We start from the raw sequence: 23,055 nt of genomic DNA, 5'->3' as shown, positions 1-23,055 counted from the left end.
TCAATCAATATACTTAACAATGCAGGACAATTTGGTATATGATCTAGCACAGTTCAAGTACTTGACATAAAGTAGATGATTAAAATTATGACATACTAGTATTTCAACAATTTTTTAAAATACCAGACTTCAAGGAGAAACAACATTTCAGTCATCTTACATGTAAGAATGATTAACTCTTAAAAAATCTAAGGGCTGGTCTGAAAGTAGTGGGTTATCTCAACTGATTGCTCAGTCAGTTACAGATCGAACTTCCTTGTTCTACTCTTTCCCCCCTTCTCACTACTGTACTTGACTAAAAAAAGTCTAAGAAAGTTCAGGTGTGTCGTATTGAATCACACCGTTAAGTAATGACAGTGTACAGCAACTACATAAATTATACTGATTTTATGGTTTCAACATTTCTATGGAGATAATGCCCACGTCCCTACTCTAGCCCTGACTTCCTTCCTAAACTCCAGTCCTCATTACAAACTATGATATATTCAAAACCAATTCATTTTCCTCTTCTACCAATCACATTCCTTCCATAACTGCTATATAATAATTTATTGAACACTTAAAACATTACCAGGTATTATGTATTATCAAATTAATCTTGTACAAAATCATCTCCATAGTTTCTCTTTTCCCTCATTTTACAAATTGGGGAAATCTGAGGAATTAAGTAAACCTTACCAAGGTTACAAAAGCCAGCGCAAAATAATCCAGAGGATTTGAGTTTGGTTAAGAACAATGTCAGTGAATTCAGGTCTGACTCCAATGTCATCAACTTTTCCACAACCAAACTCAAAAGCTTACTGTTCACCTTTTGCTCTTAACTCACCAACTTCAACATCAACAGCTGACAATATACTATACATCAAATTTATTAAATAGAGATAGGAGAATCCCTGCCCTGAGGGAGTCCAGTGCAGCAGAGACAGATTCATAAACAGGTAAATGTTATATACTATTAAGAAGCACGATGACAGAGGATTTACTAGGGTACTGTTGACTAAGAAAAAAAAAAACAAAAAATGGCAGGGAGAGTCTCACACAAAGGCTCTCTTCGTCAAGCCAGTTTTGCTGGACACATTTGGGAAGCAGAGCATTCCAAGAATTAAAAGTTATTAAAAATAAGCCCAACTGAAGTGTATTTTTATTTTTGTTAACAGTATCATCTGTCACATGTGGAATTCCTATTATGAGCTAAGTACTTCGAGGGCTTTTTAAACTACTACACAATCATCTTTGAAATTTAAAAACTGAAGCTCAGAGGTGAAATAATTTCCCAAGCTACAGTAAGTGATAAGCAAGATACTAGCCTTGCTCTTTCTGGCTAATAGTAATTATTAAATTATAACATGACTTTCCAGTATCCCTCATGTACCTTCACTTGTCTATAGCCACTATCTGTGTGCCTAGTTCAAGGACTACCTTAACTATCCAAGTAATTTCATAGCAATCCTTTTCATCTTTTGTCTTTCTCCATCCCATCTAGGCTTCATATTGCTGCCATTACTCTCCCAAAGCACATACCTGATGTCATTATCCAAAAGAAATCTTTTCCTTGAAGTACAGAAGAAGGTCTACATTTTTTTTTTGGAGACGTAGTCTCACTCAGTCACCCAGGATGGAGTGCAATGGCGCCATCTCAGCTCACTGCAAGCTCCGCCTCCCGGGTTCACGCCATTCTCCTGCCTCAGCCTCCCGAGTAGCTGGGATTACAGGTGCCCACCACTATTCCTGGCTAATTTTTTTGTATTTTTAGTAGAGACGGGGATTCACCATGTTAGCCAGGATGGTCTCAATCTCCTGACCTCATGATCTGCCCGCCTCAGCCTCCCAAAGTGCTGGGATTACAGGTGTGAGCCACTGCACCTGGCAATAAGGTCTAAATTCTTTAGAGGAGCAATCAACACCCTCCCAGTCTAGCTGGATCCTGATTTTTCATCCTTATTTCTCCTAACCTCCCTCACCAACAAAAACCCATACACAAAACCAAAAAAAAAAAAAAAAAAAAAAATTCCTGTCAGACTGGTTACTCATTGCTTCCTAAAGAAACCCTGAATTATTCTCATCTGTACTTTTACTCTGTGAAGAATGCTCTTTCCTGTCTCCATCTATTAGTAAAACCATCCCATACCCTACCAGTTAATTTTCACCAGAGCACTATCGCTGACCTTCAATAGCAATATTTTATATTCTATATGAATTACTTGTTTCTATAAAACTCTCTCAATTTGTTATTAACTTGAAAGGAGAATTCATCTCAGACATCTCTGTATTTCCTATTTAGTGGATTTTTCAATAAATGAAGTTTAAATGTGTGAACTGAGGATACCCAACTTTGAAAGTTTTAAATGGCTTGAAAGACAGTACTATCATTTTATATAACTGGTTCTCTACTTGGAATGAGTTTGCCTCCCAGGGGACATCTGTCAATGTCTGGACACATTTTTGGCTGTCACAATGGGAGGTAGGGAAAAGGGGTCAGAATACTAACTTCCAGTGGGTAGAGGCCAGAAATGCTGCTAAACATCCCATCCCCCACAGTAAAGAATCATTCATCCCAAAATGTCAATAATCCCGAGGTTAAGAAACCTTACTTTGTTTAGTTCACTGTTAATATGACAGAAATTCTGAAAGAGACAAACTTCCGCTGATTGTATGTACTCTATTACTATGTGCTGTTAAAGCAGAAGAGAAATAAACAGCTACAAAAATCGTTTGGATTATGCAAAACCTACCTTCTCTTTGCCTTTATTTGGGCTAGTGGTTTTAGGATTGGAAAAAGTGGCTTCTTTTTCTACCGTGCCCAGAAAACGGTGATCTGAATGGGAATGAAATGAAACCGTGCCCTTGGGAAGTTTTTTAATCCTAATAGCATGATTTCTTTGAGCAGAGAGCATATCCTAAAAATGATAAAACAAAATTAACTTTCAATTGAAAAAGAAAGCATCAAGAAACACCTCCCAACTTTTCTCAGAAACAACTCACAGGAACCACAGTAAACTCTACTTCATCTGCAATATGGAGCTGGTTCCCATCCAGAATTTCACTGAAGTGGAAGAACATACGAACATCACGATCCACACACTTGATGAAACCAAAACCATCTCTCATGGCAGCAATCACACCCTGAAACCCAAATAATATTTTCACTGGCTGTGAAACTTGTCAAGTAAGGCAACATTCAACTGTACAACCACGATCAAGTTAAATTCATCAGGAATTTTCTCTGATGTGACACAAATACTGTATCCACATTTGAACTGTTCTCACTTAAATACAAACTCATTGCTTTCAACAGAGTAACTTAACCTGAGCAATTTTCTAAAACTCTCCAATTGCTACTTCCTGGCAAATAGGCACTAGAAAAAATTACCACATTTGAACGTAAACACATGAACACAATGTATTTCATAAAAGCCCAAGCCTAATGACAATATAATCTCCAGAAACTTCACTAATTCACAGACCATAATTCCAAAGTAGACAAAGGCACTTCTCTAGTCTCTACCTCAAAAGTTGCATGAGTTTAGGCCCAGGAAAGAGTTAAAATTTACATCTGAAGAATAAAATATACGAAATATTTTCTCTTTTTTTTTTTTCCTTCTTACTAAATTATCAGCTTTGTAAGGCTATTGTATCAAGAGTACCTGGAACATGGTAGGTACTCATGTTTAATGAAACAATGAACACAAATTATCAATCTGCTATTGTATTACATACTACATATTTGCTCACTGCAGAAGTGATTCTGTAAGTTTTAAATATGACCTAAACAATATTTTGACATTTAATCCTTGCCAAGTCCTGATGGTAGCCAAGTTATATTTTCCATACTGTAAAGCAAAACAGATCTTGCCTTTGAAAATGTAAAAAAAAAAAAAAAAAAAGAACAAAAAAAAAAATCACACATTCAGACTTACAAACTTTTAAAGTTAAATACACTGTGTCAAATACAATCAGTTCTTCAAAGGCAAAGGATTAAAAAAAACTCAAGAAACTTAAATTTTCATTCAATGTACCCAGTTCCACTGGCAACACTGAGTTATAGTGTAGATATGATCCCAGACATAACTAAATGTAAATTATGTCTGAGAAAATGAGTTCATAAAACATGTTTGGGAAAAATTCTGGTTGGTTTATGCCACTCCCGGACACAAACTCTTAAAAAACAATTTGCAAAGTTCTGCCAAAACAAAACCTTTTTGACTCTGGTTTAATTGCAAGCTTGTCCAAACCGTGGCCTAGGACAGCTCTGCATGTGGCCCAACACAACAAATTGTTAAACCTTCTTAAAACATGATGAGATGTTTTTGCGATTATTTATTTTTTTGAGACAGAGTCTTCCTCTGTCACCCAGGTTGCAGTGCAATGGCATGGTATTGGCTCACTGCAACCTCTGCCTCCCGGGTTCAAGCGATTCTCCTGTCTCAGCCTCCTGAGTAGTTAGGATTACAGGCGCCCACCATCACACCTAGCTAATTTTTCTATTTTTAGTAGAGACGGGGTTTTACCATGTTGGCCAGGCTGGTCTTGAACTCCTGACCTCAAGTGATCACCCGCCTGGGTCTCCCAAAGTGCAGGGATTACAGGTGTGAGCCACCGTGCCTATGTTTTTTTTTAAAAAAAAAGCTCATCAGCTATCATTGGTGTTAGTGTATTTTATGTGTGATCTAGTGTCTAGATCATGGGTGTTCAATCTTTTGGCTTCCCTGGACCACACTGGAGGAAGAATTGTGTTTCCTAAAAACAGAAACCACCGATTAAATATCCTAGGAAATAGTTTGGGAAAATCTACTTTCTACAATGATGAACTTGAATTTTCTTACTCTTCATATTAAGGGCCAGAGAATCACTGACTCTAAAAATACCTTAGTAATCCTGTCCAGATTTCCATTCAAAAATTTTTTCACATATATTTCCAAGATAACTGCCAGAGATAACCCAGACTAACTCAAATGTGTATGATTCTTAATCACCTTAACAAGGTAAATGCCCATTAGGGTCATTTAACTTAAGAAAAATTTTAATTTAGTAGTATAAACTTGAATACAACATTGGCTTTCGCATATTAGATACATATCCAGTAATATCCAACACTTACCATTTCTCGGGCTTCATTAGTGAACTGAAATGTATTTGACAGAACTTCTATATTGGTTGCTCGTTCTAATTTGTCACGTCGGTCTGTTGAAATATTAAACCTAACATGGTCACCTTCCAGCAGGGTCACCTTGGATTTTGTATCTTTGTCTCCAAAGGGAAGTTCTTTAGGGATCACAAAGTCAACTTTGATGCGTCCTGGCAATGGGTCATTCTGATGAGAAGGAAAAACTATTTTAGCTGCAGATTTCTCATCCTTCCTAGTTCTAAGTCAAACAAGAAGAACACATAGTAAACCCATGTTATTTTTAATATAGTTCCCTGAAGCGAAAAAAGGTGTTGACAACATAAGTCCAATGTGAAAGCTTCATGGTCTATGGTCACATGAGTCAACCATAAAATTACAACAATGCAATTAAGACCCAGCACTCTGGTACCAAAAGATTTTATTTAAGGAATTTTTCCAGGAATGACACCACTTGTGTCCTCACCTTCCCCACAAACTGGAGGGGTAGGGCAGGGGCAGAGGAGGGAACAAATGTACACCTGAACTGCAGTCTAATCCAATCAGGTGCTTTCCAATTTAATTAGCATTTTCTTCTTTGGCCTTTTCTCATCACCCAGTAAAAAAAAAAAAAATACATATTTGGCTGGGCGAAGTGGCTCATGCCCGTAATCCCAGCACTTTGGGATGCCAAGGTGGACGGATCACAAGGTCAAGAGATCGAGACCATCCTTGCCAACAGGGTGAAACCCCGTCTTTACTAAGAATACAAAAATTAGCTGGGCGTGGTGGCGTGCCCTTGTAGTCCCAGCTACTTGGGAGGCTGAGGCAGGAGAATCGCTTAAATCCGGGAGGCGGAGGTTGCAGTGAGCCGAGATCGCGCCACTGCACTCCAGCCTGGCAATAGAGCGAGACTCTGTCACAAAAAAAGAAGAAGAAAAAAAACAAAACAAAAAACACACACACCATATTTATGGATATATAAATCTGGTTTCTCTTTTAGTTTAAATATACGTAACAATAGGTCCTTAGTTGTTCCACTATCACATTATATTAACTGAATAAGATAAAATCTCAGTATACCACACCATATTATTCTATTACTACTGAGGCGAAATAGGACTCTCCTGAAAAAGATTATTTACCTGGTTTTTACTGGGTACTTTTGGGATAACTTTGGTTACAGTTCCTTCAAAATGTTCAATGCTGATATCTTCAAAAATGACTGTTCCTTGAGGCAATAGTCTGACATCTGTTGCAACTTCTTTACCCTAAATCAGAAGGGGTTGGAGGTGGTGGGGGGACAGAGGAAGGAAGAATCACATAATTTTAAGTGTTTCTTAAAAACATAAACCAACTCTGATCTTAAAAGGCCAAAGATCAAGTTAACTGACTATCTTACATTTCTGTCCTTGATTGTGAATTCCACGTCATCACCAGGCTGTAAGGTTTCTAAGTCACCCTTAAATTCACTATAGTGAAAGAATATCTCTTTTACAACATCACCTCTTTCAATAAAGCCAAATGCCTCCTGAAGCAAAACAAAAAACCAAGAACATTATTACCACTCTGTACAAATTTATGATTACAACTTAAAACCAGTAATTTTTGTAAAATTATACTGTAGTCACAATAATATAATTTGGTACAGTCTAATATTATCAATTAAACAGCCAATTTTAAAGAAGATAATGTATTAGCAACCAAGGAATTTTAAGAGACTACTTTTGAGGTTAACAGTGAAATATTTTTAAAGGGTAAGATAGAAAAAAAAACAAAGGCTGGAGTTTGAAGTACAACATTTCAAGTGGCCAAAGAAAACTCAAGTTTCTCAAATTTAACTTACCTTCATGGCACAAACTACTCCCTGACAGCGGGCTGGTTTCTTTTTCAACAGCATAATGTTGCGAGCACTTACAGCACCAGTACTAGAAAAAAAATAATTGCAGGGAGGAGGAATGAAACAGGGATTAAAAATGTATTGGCCTGCTTAGATATGAGTCTAAAGAAACTAGTTTCCTGGGGCTTCAAGAATTCTATCATCACTAAGAATAAATACAGGGTTTATGACATTTGATTATTTTCATATGGCTTTATATGCAAAGGACTTTAACTCCTTAGCCTTCTACATTTGGCAAATATATATATAGGTCATCTTTCTCTGGGACTGTTGTTGGAAGATTTGCTTTTTTACAAACTTACACATGGGTGCATGATGTTCTACTCTGTTTTTCTATTTCAACAAAATAACTGAAATAAAGCCACAAAGCGAATGCTACCAAAGGTGGGGAATACTAAAGTCTTATAAAGGTTATTCATTGAACAAACATTTGTGTAGGTATAATCTGTGGCAAAGTAAGGTACTGGTGATACAGAAGTAAATAGGAGATGGTCTCTATTTTCAGTGAGTGCTAAATTTAGTAGCTATCTCATTAATTATTGCCGAGTAAACAGCCATAAAAGTTGAGTAAATGAAGTGATTTTAAGAGAACTTGCTATGCTTTTAGAAGTAATGATATCCACCTCCACTGGAGAATGGAAACAAGTTAGAGACACCACATGTTGCTTTTATGCTCTCATATTTGTGCAGCAGCGATGTAAATTCAATTTTGTTTTTAAGATAACATAGACTGTATAAGACATAATGGTACTATTAGTCTAAATGTTTTAAGAAAAGACCTATACACCAAGCAATTACTTCTCTTAATTTTTCACGGACAAATAACCCAAAATGTGCTTTTTATTTTAAAAAATGTTACAGACTAACAAAGACACCAGAAAAATTCTACCTGCTTTTGTAACTTACTGCAGTGAAAAGGCTTTAGAGTCAGATGGGAATTTAAATGCCTGCTATTTAAAAGCAGTATGAACATCGACAAGTAACTTTGTGAGAACTTATACCTAATTTTACAGATGAAGAAACTGACCAGGTAAGGCTGTTCTGAAAATAACAACTATATAAATTGAGGCCTTCAAACTGTAACTAATAATAACCACACCTACAACACAATCTGATTCCTTCAAGGCTTGCCAAGAAAGAGATAAGGTTCAAGGCAGATAATCCCACAGACATGCTCTTAGGACTTTTCCCTCCACATGCTACTGGAAAGTACATTACTAGCACTTTCTCCAAATTTCTATTTTAATTTCCTTCTCCTCTTCCATCTCTCATCTCTCCTATCCCAAGATAAAAATAATATTCTCCCTGGGCTTTCTTAACTACATTTTTCTTAACTGTGTATGCTGATGAATTCTACAGCTCTATATACTTCCCCTACAGGCAGGAAACAGACCTCAGACTTATACGTCTAAGTCTCAGACCTATACACGCAACTGTAGATTTGATATCTCTACCCAGATATATCACAAACATCTCACACTCAAAAATTGCCAAGATAAGTATGATTCTTTTCCCACCTTGAACATTCTCCTTATGTCTCCTTAGCCCAGTTTATGGTACCATCATCTGCCCAGTAGGCCAGGCCAGAAAAACAGTATTTGGGACTCCCTTTAATTCCAACCCCACCTTTATCAAATCAATTAAGATTGATGATTCTATCTTCTCAATATGACTTGACTCCTCCACCCCATCCTCTTAGTCTATCCTTATCAGGCAGTCATCTTTCATGTTAACTCTCACATCACTGCCTCTGATCAACAGCATCCCCACCTTTCAAAAGTCTACCACTTCCACCACCTCCAAAGATCTAAACCAATCACACTTCCTTGTTTTAAACACCGCAGATTCCTACATAGAAGAACGCTCAAACTTTACCTTCTGGTCAATTCGACCAAACTTTTGGCCATTTCCCCCAAACATGTCATGATACTTCTTCTAATCATAATGCTCTTTTTTCTCATCTCTCTAGTGACTATATCCCTCCCTCAAAACTTACCTTAAAGCACTATTTTTTGAAAAACCTTCACTGATCTCTAGAACAAGTCCTTGAAACGCCTAACAATGTTTTAATTATCATCTTCCTGTTTCTGAGACCCTGCATCATGGCTGTAATACAATATTCATAGACCTCAAATCATTAGTTGATGAATTGAAAGTTCATGAAAACTATCCAGACTTACAAGTTAGGTTTTTAACTCTATTCAAATTTCTTAATGGAGGGGGAAAAAAAAAAAAAAACCGCTTAGGTGAGAAAATTTAAAAAAAAAGAACTCACTGTTTATTGTTATCAATTACAAAGTTTATTTTATCTCCAGTTTCCAGCTGAACGTTCCCTTCGACATCTTCAGGGGTGTAAGTCAGATAAAACACTTCCTGTGAATTAATAAATCATTATTACTATTTTGGCAGGATGCATATTCACTGTATACTGTGATTTACTTACTTAAAAACCTCTTATACTGGCATTTTAAGCCAAATTTCTTAAAATTAAATGCTTTATGACAAGTCACTTTATTCATATAAACACACACTTCCCCTCCATGGTGCTGATGACTTCTGCGAGTCCACAGCTGAGCAGCAATCCAACTTCAAAAAGCTTACACACGTGGAAGCATTTGCCCAGAGACTATAGTTACATTTCAAAAAAACAATTTTATATAAGGCATTCCAAACAAAAAAAGCTGGTGTTAGTGCTTAAAAGAAACCAGAAAAAGATCCTCCCCACAACCCCCAAAAAAGTGATTAAAAGGAACATTTTACCTTAATGTTCTAACTAAGGTCATACTTGGGCAAACTAAGACACTTGGAAGTCCTATGGAATTTTTCTTCTTAAATTTTTTGATTATGCTGCATTTGAAGCCTCTTAGAAACCAAATTTAAAACTGATTTTAACAACTGCAGCTTACGTTTTCTATTTTGAATTTTAAAGTACGCTTATAGATCACATGGTGGATCAGGCAAAGGTTTAAGAAAAATACACAAGTTTACCCCATTACGTTCGTAGCATACACTCCCTGTTGGACTCTGACCCGGGGCAGCTGGAGATTTACTCTCTAAGTTGTGAGGAACAGCGCACACAACCTACCAGTCAAAAAAAAAAAAATTTCCATTGCTAATCATTTCAGGAGCAGCACTGTGCAATATAAACTGAATTTTAATATCCTCTATACTATACACAGGGATGCATTTTAATATGATCCACAAGAGGATGTCATGCTGCCAAGTTTCAAACTTACAGTACGTAAATTGACTGTAAGCATTGACTCAGGGTTACATGTAAAAACCCAATTAAGTCTTGACCATATTTTTATTTCAGGTCAAGAAATGCCAGTGCTTTTTGATTAATTTTAAAATAGTAATCTTTATATACTATAGCTCTCTTTCGTGCAAACTGAGGAGATGGGGAGAATCTTCCTTTTCTAATGTGAAAGATATGCAAATGCAGGGCCCTGAAAAAACACAAAGCATCAAAGTCACTAACTTGTCCATTCATTCGTTCTTCAGGGAGGATTTCTTGTTTTATCTTCACCAGTTTAACAGCAATGGGTTTCCCAGTCCGCCGGTCCGATGATACTTCAAATTCAACATCATCTAAAATAAATAATGTGTTATGTTTGTTGAACTGATTTTTGCGAAACGATATATTGCTTCCAAGCTATACTTAACATTTGAATTGCCTTAGACCAGTGGTTTTCAAAGTGTGGTCCCTGGACCAGCAGCATTAACATCACCTCGGAGCTTAAAAGAAATATTGGACCTAACTCTAGTCCTAGCCAAAGACAAACTCTGGGGATCAAGTATAGCAATCTGTGTTTTAGCAAGCCTTCCACGTAATTCTGATAGACACAAATGTTTCAGAACCACCATCTTATGCTAAGATAGCCATGTCTTAATCTTAGTTTTTATGGCATTTACACATACTACAAATGAGATGACTTAACAATCATAACCTTTGGCGAGATTTTTTTTTTTAAACTCCTCTGTACCTCAGTTTTCTCATATGTAAAAGGAGAATAACTCCTAACAAACAGGACTGCCATGAGGATTAACCAAAACAATGCTCCTATAGCATGGATCTTGTTAGCTATTATACTGACTCTTTTCTCAAACATGTTTTTTAAAAATGCACAGAGGCCTCATAATTTCAGTCCTTTAGTAAGCCAAACACTTTCACATGTAAAAACCTTTTTTTTTTTTTTTTTGAGACAGAGTCTCCCTGTCACCCAAGCTGGAGTGCAGTGGCAACGATCTAAGCTCACTGCAACCTCTACCTCGCAGGCTCAAGTGATCCTCCCACCTCAGTCTACTTAGTAGCTGGGACTACAGGCACAAGTCACCTTCCTCAAGCTAATTTTTGTATTTTTTGTAGAGATGGGGTTTTGCCATGTTGCCCAGGCTGCAAGCTGGTCTTGAATTCCTGAGCTCAAGCAATCCACTAGCCCTGGCCTCCCAAAATGCTGGGAATACAGGCATGAGCCACCATGCCAGACCTGTGAAATAATTCGTATGGTGTCAGCCAAAATGAATTTCCGTATAATCTAAGAGGTGATTTTTTTCGTTTTGTTTTTGAGACGGGGTCTCACTCTGTCGCCCAGGCTGGAGTGCAGTGGTGGGATCTCGGCTCACTGCAAGCTCCACCTCCCGGGTTCACGCCATTCTCCTGCCTCAGCCTCCCGAGTAGCTGGGACTACAGGCGCCTGTCACCACGCCCAGCTAATTTTTTGTATTTTTAGTAGAGACGGGGTTTCACCATGTTAGCCAGGATGGTCTCCATCTCCTGACCTCGTGATCTGCCCACCTCGACCTCCCAAAGTGCTGGCATTACAGGCGTGAGCCACCGCGCCCGGCTTCTAAGAGGTGACATTCTAAGGATTACTTTTTTCAGGTACTACCCAAAATAGTACCTGACAGAATAATCATAAGTAACATTATAAAAGTTCAATATTCCTACTGGCTTAAAATCTTACGGGTAAACAGTCATCATTACGGGGAACAACAGCATTTACTGTAAATATACGCAAATATAATCTTTTAAGGATTCTGCTGGTTTATACAGATATTCTTCAGTAAACACTACAACTAAAAGTCCAAAATGTTTTTATTTACATAAAGCATTTTTTTGAAAAACATTCATGAACAAATTGATATGCAAGACAAATTTTGTGATTACATTTTTACAAAGGAGAACTGACAGATTACCTCCTACTTTTAAGTCTTGCAGGTTGCCATTATACTGTGAACAGTGGAAGAAAAGTCTAGCTTGACGTTCTGAACACTGAATAAATCCGTAAGAGGTTAACAGTTTTTCAATAACCCCAGTTTCACGCAGTGCTGCTGAAGTACCATTAGGGTACCCATTATGTCCATTGTTGTGGAGAAGGTTTGGATCAAAGCTCATCTGTTTTAAAAAGAAAAAGAATATATACATATCTGTACATTATCTCCATAGCATATTAAGTCTGGTTAATAAGTCACTAAATCTTCCATATAAAAAGGCAAAAAAAAGTAAAATGAAGGGAAGATTATGGACTTTATTACTGCAGCATTAATTTAGCTAATAAAACATTTCAGAGGAAACAACTTAAGTTATTATATTGGGGAACTGCCCCAAATTATGGTAGAATTTCCACTTACCAGACAAAAATAGAATTTCTGGGGTTTAATATTAAGGTACAGCAACTACATTAGTAAATGCTGCCTTTACATGAACTGAAAATTACTAAAACAACAATTTCAGAACAAAGGTAATTAACGTTAAGAGACAGCGACCACAAACTACCAAAGACTTTTAAGAGATTTGGTAACACTATTTTGAAACTTCAGCCAATACCTTAATACTATTTAGTAAGTCATGCATTTGGAAGACATATTTCAAGTTAGTAGAGATTAACACAATAAAATGAACTTTCTATGCAATACTTAAACTAGAAAATTTCAGAGCAATTCATGCTTAGGTCCTTTAATGAAAGACTATCCAAAATAGTGCAGTAGAAAACTTCTGAGACAACAAAACCCCAAGATAGCAAAAGCATTTCCATTTTAAAAATGCTGAATCATTTCACAAGTACATTTAAAGAAATCTTTACCTGAAAGAAAGCCTTCACTTTTCACATACTGATGAAATCTGTAACTATCACTTCTTTCCCATTCTTTAGTGAAATAGGAGCTATTTAAAAGCAATATAATGGAATCTGCCTAGGTCATAAAATACTATCACATTGGATGTTCCACCTTCCCTTCTTTGAGTAAAACAACAAAAACTATAAGTGAAGCACAAAATAGGACGAAATCCTTAGCAAAGCCTATGTCTATAATTTACCACAGTAATGACATTTCTAAATCATTACAATTATGTTTTAGACCCTTTCATTGAAAATCTGATTTATAAGTATTTCCATTTAAGTGGGATGTTGCGCATTATTAATAAAAAGGATAAATTTTCATTAGGAAAAGAGTAACTAAAATTCTAGAAAGATAAACCAAAGTATGAGTCAACGATATCTGTGATGGTCAAATCACGTAAATCAAAGCCACCACACCTGTAGGTGGTTATGTCCTAATTCTTCTACACTAGCCACTGTTCTGTGTTTAACATATATTAACTCATTTAACTTTCACAAAAGCCCACAAGAAAGTATTGTATTAGCCTCATTTTACCAATGAGAAAACAGACACAGAGAAGTTAAATGACTTGCCAAAGTCAAACAGAAGATTCAAACCAAGAAGGTCTGGCTGTAAACCAGGGCTTCTCAAATGAGAAGTTAAAATACAAAATCAGACTCAGTGGGTATGGGGATTTGAGACTTTCCATCTTTATTAAGATCCAAGGTGATAATAATGCTTCTGATTCTTACATACACTTTGAGCAGTAAAGCCCTAATCTACTGAAGTTATCTTTCAAGACTGAAGGTGAAAAAAATGATTCCCTAAGTTAGAAGGTGAGTCTGTAAGATATTTCAACCAGAATGAGTGGCAATCCTAGTCATGCTTTTAACACAAAGCAAGGTAAGCTGAGATGACTGCTTTCCTGACTTACAGATCTCTGATAAGTTGGGGTCCTCTTTTGTTTTTTAGTCCCAGATGAGGTAGAAGATGAAGATAAAGGTAATGAAAGTGAAGGAGGGGCTGCAGGAGAGGGATGAGGATCTGATGACACAGTAAAAACGTTCTCCATCTCAAACAGCTGTTATAACATAGCATAATGTTGATAACTATGATCAATAACAATTTAATGCACATTTCACAGTCAATCTTTATATATTTTTAGCTCAGGTTTAGCGAAATATAAATTAGATTTCTATTGACATAGGAAATATATAGAATTAACATTACTATAAAAGGTGAAATGTATTTTTTTTAAAGCCATTAAAACATACGATGACATCAACAATTCTGAAAATGTCACAAAGACTCTTGATGCTTGTTGGAGTGAGACTATTCAGTCCAATTTCTTTTCAATGCCGATCAACTTTAAATAGAACCTATCATTTTTAGTCACTAGTCTCCCTAGAGTACACACTGATAACCCAGTGGGGCGTAGAAGAAAATAACTGGGACTATTTTTCTGCCCAGAGATAAAAATGAGCTTTTATAAATATTTACTATGTATTTATAGTCTAGGTTTCACCGAGTTGGTATGTCAGATGGTCTACGAGTATCATGTATTACTCAGGTATTCTGAGGAAAGAGTGGAGAACTCCAAAACAGGCCGACAGTGAAGTCCCCACTCATTTGCTCTTACCATATTACCGTATGCCCGATAAGGAGATATACAAATTTAGTTATCTAGTGTAACTAAACTACCTTCACAAATAGACAAATGAGGCCGGATACAGTGGCTCACACCTGTAATCCCAGCACAGGGAGGCCGAGGTGGGCAGATCACTTGAGGTCAGGAGTTTGGGACCAGCACGGCCAACATGGTAAAAGCCTGTCTCTACTAAAAATACAAAATTTAGCCAGGCATGGTGGCATGGGTCTGTAGTCCCAGCTACTCAGGAGGGGGAGGCATGAGAATTGCTTGAACCCAGGAGGCAGAGGTTGCAGTGAGCCGAAATTGTGCTACTGCACTCCAGCCTGGGCAACATAGCAAGACTCCATCCCAGAAAAACAAAAAAGCCCAAATAGACAAGTGGTTGAAAGATTCCCGCAGAAGAACCTCAGATGGAAGATAAGGCAAGCACATGCAAAGGGCAAGGGAACTGACATTTCTATTCCTAGTACTAGTTCTTCAACCTCCACATTAAGAAACCATCTAATGAGATATGACAAGTATGACAAAAAGTTAAGATCAAGACTATGATATGGACTTACATTAGTTGCAATACAACACACAAATGTAGATTTCCCTGATACTAATTCATGGTATTATAAAGCTTTTCAAAATTAAACACTTAAAAACCAGCAATCCAGAACATAGTATTTCTAGCAAGAACAGAACATTTCTGCACAAGTAAACTTTTTATAATATCCCTCACTTCACATTTTTCCTCTTTATTTGTACCACTATGTTTTACAATGCAGACACAGAATTATAATTACACAATTTGTATATACACATATCGAAAATACATGTTTTTAACTGATAAGCAGTATAAAATTAACTTGAGAACCATTATTCTAGATCACTGAGGGATTTTCAAGCTGTGCTTCTTTCATGTTTATTTGTTTATTTATTTAATTTATTTATTTTTGAGACACAGTCTTTCTCTGTCACCCAGGCTGAATTAATTAATTAATTTATTTTTGAGATGGAGTCTTGCTGTCACCCAGCCTGGAGTGCAGTGGTGCGATATCGGCTGACTGCAACCTCTGCCTCCTGGGTTCAAGTGATCCCTTTGCCTCAGTCTCCCAAGTAGCTGGGACTACAGGCGTGCACCACCAAACCCAGCCAATTTTTGTATTTTTAGTAGAGACGGGGTTTCACCATGTTGGCCAGGCTGTTCTCGGAACTCCTGACCTCAAGTGATCCGGCCCCCCACACCGCGCCCTGGCCTCCCAAAGTGATGGGATTATAGGCGTGAGCCGCTGCACTTGGCCTCATGTTTAGACTATAGTTCTGATTACTATTAAATCCCCATTCTCAAGTCTCCAATCCTGTCACACATCACTGCAGGTAGGAGATAGAAATCCTCTTTTTCTTACCCAAAGGGAGACTGAACCAGAATTAGAAAGCATCAAAGCTAGCATTTTCTTTTAAGACTCTAAGTTGTTCCCCAACAAGAATGTTGGAATCTGGGCTCTACTGTTCGTCTCGTCTCATCCCTAGACACATACCAAAAGAGTTGAAAAAGCCTTCCCCTTCTCCCAGAATCTTTGCTGACTAGAGCTCTCTTTCCCTAGCCTTTATCAATTTGGAGGAGGCCTTTATTTTATTTTTCCAAAGGGAAACACACCACTCAAACAACTTTAGATAAGTTGATGTGACATGTGACATGTTAATACTTTTCAAAGAATTCCTAATAATTTGGCTAAACTATATTTTTATGGCATTGCAAATATTTCTTAATCAGCACCATCAAAAAACAAGCAAAATGGAAGTTATCACAAAAACAATTACATGAAAATAGACGACAAATGGAAGTAGATAATTTAACAGAACCTTGTTTATAAAAAATTAAAGATGCTAACAAAGGTGGTGGTAGGAAGAACCCAGTAGGTAAATGTTATTTGACTCCTTTTTTAAATAGGGGAAAAAAAGTCCACAATTTAGTTGCTTGCCTAACAGCATGTAAAAATGTATTCAAATGAACCAAGTTTAATGTCTCAAAAAATATTTAAAAACCAGCCAGGCTCAGTGGTTCATGTTTGTAATCCCAGCACTTTGAGAGGCTGAGGTGGCAGATCGCCTGAGCCCAGGAATTTGAGACCAGCCTAGGCACATGGCAAAACCCTGTCTCTACAAAAAAATACAAAAATTAGCCAAAATTAGCTGGATGCCTATAGTTCCAGCTACTCAAGAGGCTGGGGTGGGAGGATCACCTGAGCTTGGGAGGTCAAGCCATGATCCTGACACTGTACTCCAGCCTGGGTGACAGAGTGAGACCCTGTCTCAAAACAAAAACAAAAACAAAAACAAAACAACAAAAACAAACAAAACCCCCAAAACATTCACACACACTCACACACACCCCCATGGATGAGTATATCTGTAAAATCTTTGCAAGGGTGGAACTTTCTAGATTTGAAATCAATTAAAAAAAATCACAAGGGACTGATATCTGATTATACAAAAAGCACAAGCTTTTATACTCAAAGCTAGGGGGAAAAGTGTAAATACACCAGAGTAGTATTGAAGATTCTAGGCAAATCAGTCCAATTAAATTACCTGAATATAAGCTTCTTGAGGGGCAGAACTTTCTATTCAAAGCTAAATCCCTAGATTTTAGATAAACAGTGCCTGGCACAGACCAGGCACTCATATGTTGAATTACTGATTAAGTGAGCAAATAAATCATTCTTGAATATCAATCATTAAACTTTATACACAAAAACTCAAAACATTAAACATTAAAAAAACCTGAATTTTTGCAATAAAAAAATTCAGATACAGCAAATTAATACTTTCATATACCAAACTAGCAAAGACGTAAGATTTTAAAATAATGAAAAACTGAGCTAAGAACAACACACACACCACTTTTATGGTAGTAAATTGGTACAACCTTTTAGAAATGCAATTTAGCAACATGTATCAAAATGTGGAGATATTTTTCTTAATAAGTGCATTGCAGAAAAGCTCTCCTGGGGAAATCTGAAATGTGAAAAAAGCTTTATGCACAAGTATTTTAACAAATATATTTTTGTAGCAAATTCCTGGAAATAATCTAAAGTCTCACACACTTTATAGCTCAAGACGTCATTGTAACTTATGTAATGCTATGTGGTCATTGGAAACAGTATGTGGAAAATGCTTATTCTGTAATAGGAAATGAGACATAAGATATTTATACAGTATGATTTCAAATGTATTTAAAGACCAGAAAATCTACTTTAATGTTCACAGATGAGAAAACACTTAGCCATCTTAAGGGCACAGCGCTAAAAATGGCAAATGTGGGAACAGAATCCAGTTCTGACTCCATTCTTAACCACTGCCTTATTCATTCAACCACAATTGAGTTCATACAATGCATCAGCACTATTTTAGGTTCTACTCATATAGTAGGTAACAAAATACACAAATATCTCCAGCCTCATAAAGTTCAGACCTTCTACCCTTTTCTACATATTTACTTTTAAACTGAAAAAGTCATTGACAAAATTAGTCCTCCTTTAATAAAAGCAGAACTGGAACAAATCTCAGGTCAAATTTAAACTTCATTTGTAACTCAAGAAATTGATTAAAGTTCCCTGAAGAACATAAAAGTCAAAAGACTGGATTTCAGTCCTGACTTTCAAGTACTTTTAACATCTCTGGGATTTTTTCCTCAAAAGTAAAGTGGGAGCACCTAACTGGTTTCCAAGTTCCTTTGGGGAGAGGGGGTGGAAATCTATGCTTTGTAACTTATTACAACATCTAAGTTGTTTTACCCCCTAATCTGGTCTGCTTGGCTTCTACTGATTGACAATTAATTTGGAAAAGGTAGCCTATTTCACCATAAGATCTTTAGAAAACCACTCTGTATTCTCAGACATACACCTCCCCTTGACTTCCACTGTTTCTTTCAATTTTCTGAACACAACCATTTTTAATACTAATTGCTGTCTTCTGGATAGGTTCTAAGTAATTATTCATTAAAGTGCATTTCACTACTACTCTTAATGTACCCGACCAATATAAAGTACTGAGTGATTACACCCCTTGATTCTGTAGACTGAAGTTTTATAACTTTGTAAAACTAAAACACATCCCCATCATTTCTTCACAAATCACATTAGTGAAATCAGGTTTTCTTTCAGTTCCTCCGTAATGGATCATTTGTTCCTTAATAAAAAAAACTATAACCTAATGCTTTTAAAATGCCTTCTGTTGGTTAATCTAGTATTCCAATTTGGTGACTAATTTTAAATTATCAGACTCTGTAGTTTATCTTTTAATCATTCATTCTCCTACCTTAATACCTGTCTCACAGAGTTGTTGAGATGGTTAAATGAGTTGCTTCACGTAAAAAGCCTAAAATAAGTGCTTACATAGCACATAGGTACTCAGAACTACTTATTAGGTCTCTGAAAAAAGCAGGGCAAGGATAGCATCTGGCAGCATACACCTGGAGACTTCTCTAAAATCAGTCTCTTACTAATTGCTATCCATCCAACATTTCTCCATATTGACCATTATGCTATCATGAGCTACTCTGCCAAGTTTTTTATTCACTGGCTCTGGGGTTTTTGCTAGGGATGAAAAGTAAGCTCAATAGTTCCCACATCTGACTGAAAAATCAGGACATTTACAGTTCCTGTCATAGGTCTCTATTTGACTACTATCACACACCTAGCAACTAGCACCCTAGCAACCGCCAAGTAATCCTGTTATTTTCTCACTCATCTGGGGCCTCAGTTTTCTCTTGCTTTGCTATGTTTCAAGTATGAAAATTATTGCGTTCAGCAGAAAAAAACTAGGAGCACGACAGGAATTTTCTAGTTTTGCTTTTCTCTTGTCTGTCACCTTCAGACTACCTGGATCAAATCATTCACCAAACAATTCAGGTCTATTTTCACATCTCAAACAAATGCTTTCTAAGCCTTATTCTTTCTTGCCATTTTATGGCTAATCCTACCCTTCTATATATATTTGTTCCTAATTATGTACTATTTTTACTGATTTTACAAAACCCCCCTTTAAAATCTGGGGGTTCCATTGCATTACCAAATCTGTTTTCTTAGCTGTGTGCCCCCCTTTAATTGAACTATTTCACAACTCTACAACCACAGCCATGTTTTACTGCCAATAATCTTCATCCCAATCGTGGTTTCTTTGTAAATATGTAAACATGTAATTTTTAGACAGCTATGGATGCATTTATATATTAAAATGTTCACGTAGTAAACTAATATTCGGAATACAAAGATTACACTAAACAAAAAGCACTTCTTTAAATCTATTTCTATAAATCATGTCAATGAAATGAAAGCCTTAATATCTAATCTTGCCAGGCATGGTGGCTCACGCCTATAATCCCAGCACTTTGGGAGGCCAAGGCGGGTGGATCACAAGGTCAGGAATTCAAAACCAGACTGGCCAACATGGTGAAACCCCGTCTCTACTAAAAATACAAAAATAAGCCAGGTGTGGTGATGCGCGCCTGTAATTCCAGCTACTCAGGAGACTGAGGCAGGAGAATCACCTGAACCTGGGAGGGAGAGGTTGCAGTGAGCCAAGATCATCCCACTGCACTCCAGTCTGGGCGACAGAGCAAGATTCTGTCTCAGAGAGAGAGAAAAAAAAAAAAATCTAATCTTTTATCCTTCAGAACATAAAATTGTGGTTTCAGTTTGTGTTAATCTTCCTTATCTAATCCAACAGAATCCATAACAATTAGTCTAAAATTATTTTTTAAAAATCAGCTAAGGTAAGAACAAACAAATAGAAAAACTAAATGCTACAATTACCTTAAAATTAAATAAGTGTCTGTTTATGAGACATAGATAATTTAATATTACTATAGTTTTTAGTTGTTAAGGAACAATTCTAGTGCACAGTAAGGTCATCAACACTATTACATAATCCTTCAATAAATTGGAAATAAAGTCCTAAGTGCTTCTTGAAATAGCAATGAAGCTTTTGTAACTGAATGACTTATTTTCATTCTTCATTTTATTTGACCTCTGTGGCATCTAAAAAAATGTTTACCATTGACTTCTTGAAATTATCCTTGGTGCTTCTTCCTGACTTCTAAGTCTTTGCTCTCTTCATTGGTGCTTCTTCCTTTATTACCTATAAACTGATGACTTCTTTCTGAATTCCTTTATGTCTACTAACTTTAGAAAATCTGGAAACTAAAGATTAAAAAGGAAAATTGCTCTTCATAAGCCTACCCTCAAAGTTAACCACTGCTCAATATTCCATACTAGTGTATTTCCTTCAACTTCAGATTGCTATCTAATGAACACAATAGATTTCCATAATATATTTTAATATCAGTAAGTTACTACTCTAACTTCCCTATTCCTATGAACAATGAAGGTTTCTAGTTTGGACAACTGGATTTGATAAAGCCATTCTCTCCACATTTATCTTCAGATTCAATTGGTCTCCAAGTCCTCACTTCTAAACCATCAGAACACCTAGCACCTACCTTTTCTCTACCTACACCTTAGCTTTTATCTTCCTTATACTCGATCCACTGCTTTTGACAGGTCTTCCCATCCTCAGCCTTTCCCTCAAAAGTGTCACCATTTGTCTTTTAAAGGTACACTTCTGAATATTACTTTAAAATGTGAAGCAATAAAGCTATCTTACTTTTGGGGGAAAAACCCTTAAGCCCTTGCTTATAGATATCTGATGGCTCTCCTACGGAATAAAGACAAATGCATTGGGCCAAACCTCCAGCAAACTTCCCTTTCATAACTCTCCCCACAAAATTATATTCTCTACTCTGTTCATAATGAACAACTTAATATATACCACGTGCTTTCACATATCCCTGAATCTGCTAATTCTGTTACCTCTATACCTCTACCAATCTCTCTTCTCCCACTTAACAAGGTACTACTCACCTTCAAATATCCCTTTTCTGTAGGCTTTCTTTACCCTCCTCCTTACCTCCAAGGGAACAGCTTCAGTTATATTCTTAATATTTTATTAGTGTCTTTTAGCCTATATTAAACTGTGATATTGTGTAACAAATTGTTCTAAATCATACGTCTATTAGTATCTTATTCATTCCTTATATTTCAGCACTAGCAATGCCTAACAATACAGCAGGCACATCAACCATTCATTCACAAATATGCACTACAAATGTAGGTATGGATATAAAGTAAGGTTCTTTCCTCAAGAAGCTAACATTGAAGACAGTAGAGAGAAAGAAACAGACGTCAGTAGCAAATATCACCAAAGTTTCACAGATCCTCGTAGAAAGACTGTGATGCACATTCTTATTTGAAATCCTAACTTCTAAATAGTACAGACGGAGCTTCTCTAAGAGACCAGCAAGTAGAGAGATCAGCATGTATTAATATAATCTGGTGTGAAAAATGTTTGACCCTAAATACTGTCCTTATCTAACAAGAGATAGTGTTGATATTTCATACTAGTTGAGAATAGAAAAACTGTCTTCTGAATACCTTTAGAAAAGAATAAAGATTTTATATTTGACCAAATAATCAGGAAATCCAGAATTATGGAATTGATTCTTAATAGGAAATTACAAACCTACCTCGCAGTGATAATCAAATATTGCACTTTCAGTAGTATTTGCTGATTCTTCTTTTTCAGCACACGTTTCAAAGGATGAAAGTTGCTAGTATTAAAAAAAAGAGCGAGAGAAAATGATCTACCAAGCTAATAAAGAATACAACTGCTGCTGTACCGGGCAATCTCACAGTACAGCACTGAAGAAAACAAAGACTACTAGCAGCGTTGGGAAGTGCTCTTTCAAAGCTGTTGAGTAGGCACAAACTTCTTGTTTCAGATCAAGTGTTGTGTCTTCAACTTAAGTGTACTCTTCTTTGGTCTTGTTAGTTGTTACGAGGTTTGTTCCTTGCCTGATCTGAACTTGAAGCAGCAGTTTCAGGTGGTAAAGTCTGTTCTGTTACACTTCATACTAGAGGTAAAAAATGAAGACATTAAGTATAACATACATAAAATACTCAGGGACAGTGGGTGAGAAGAGGGACAAACTCATTTCATTAACTTAGAATCATGGGTCATGCAAGTAATGCAGGAAACTTGGAAGCATGCTCATTTGATGTTATTTGGAGCAATCTCTCAAGTACTAGCAACTACCTCCTTTGGTATCTCATACCCAAGACCTCAAATTATTCCATAGTCTTTATTGACCTCTTCCCCCAAATAAGCTCAGTTACATGGCATAATATTTAATTTAGTGCAAGTATTTTATAAGGATCTAGCTCTGCAGAAAACATAAAAGAAGTCCCTGCCACGAGAGCA

The 23,055-nt window shown here is 36.6% G+C and overlaps 1 protein-coding gene across 4 annotated transcripts in view; it reads right to left on the bottom strand.

Moving 5' to 3' along the window:
- The window catches only part of CSDE1 (cold shock domain containing E1), a 41,263-nt gene that overhangs the window by 10,212 nt on the left and 7,996 nt on the right, over nucleotides 1-23,055 (bottom strand). Inside the window, exons 2-12 of one of the 4 annotated variants that reach the window (XM_054463218.2) lie at nucleotides 22,322-22,708; nucleotides 12,201-12,399; nucleotides 10,483-10,592; nucleotides 9,990-10,082; nucleotides 9,277-9,374; nucleotides 6,948-7,029; nucleotides 6,504-6,632; nucleotides 6,247-6,372; nucleotides 5,099-5,311; nucleotides 2,983-3,123; nucleotides 2,733-2,897 (exon numbers count right to left, since the gene is read on the bottom strand). In XM_054463218.2, the coding sequence (XP_054319193.1) occupies nucleotides 2,733-2,897; nucleotides 2,983-3,123; nucleotides 5,099-5,311; nucleotides 6,247-6,372; nucleotides 6,504-6,632; nucleotides 6,948-7,029; nucleotides 9,277-9,374; nucleotides 9,990-10,082; nucleotides 10,483-10,592; nucleotides 12,201-12,399 (1,356 nt within the window). In that variant the 5' untranslated portion in view covers nucleotides 22,322-22,708. The remainder of the gene's footprint in view (nucleotides 1-2,732; nucleotides 2,898-2,982; nucleotides 3,124-5,098; nucleotides 5,312-6,246; nucleotides 6,373-6,503; nucleotides 6,633-6,947; nucleotides 7,030-9,276; nucleotides 9,375-9,989; nucleotides 10,083-10,482; nucleotides 10,593-12,200; nucleotides 12,400-22,321; nucleotides 22,709-23,055) is intronic. The other 3 variants (XM_054463227.2, XM_054463239.2, XM_063651669.1) reach the window with 3 other exon arrangements.

The sequence above is a fragment of the Pongo pygmaeus genome, chromosome 1 (genome assembly GCF_028885625.2).
Source record: "Pongo pygmaeus isolate AG05252 chromosome 1, NHGRI_mPonPyg2-v2.0_pri, whole genome shotgun sequence".
NCBI classification, from domain to species: domain Eukaryota; kingdom Metazoa; phylum Chordata; class Mammalia; order Primates; family Hominidae; genus Pongo; species Pongo pygmaeus.
This window is presented reverse-complemented; position numbering and strand designations above follow the sequence as displayed.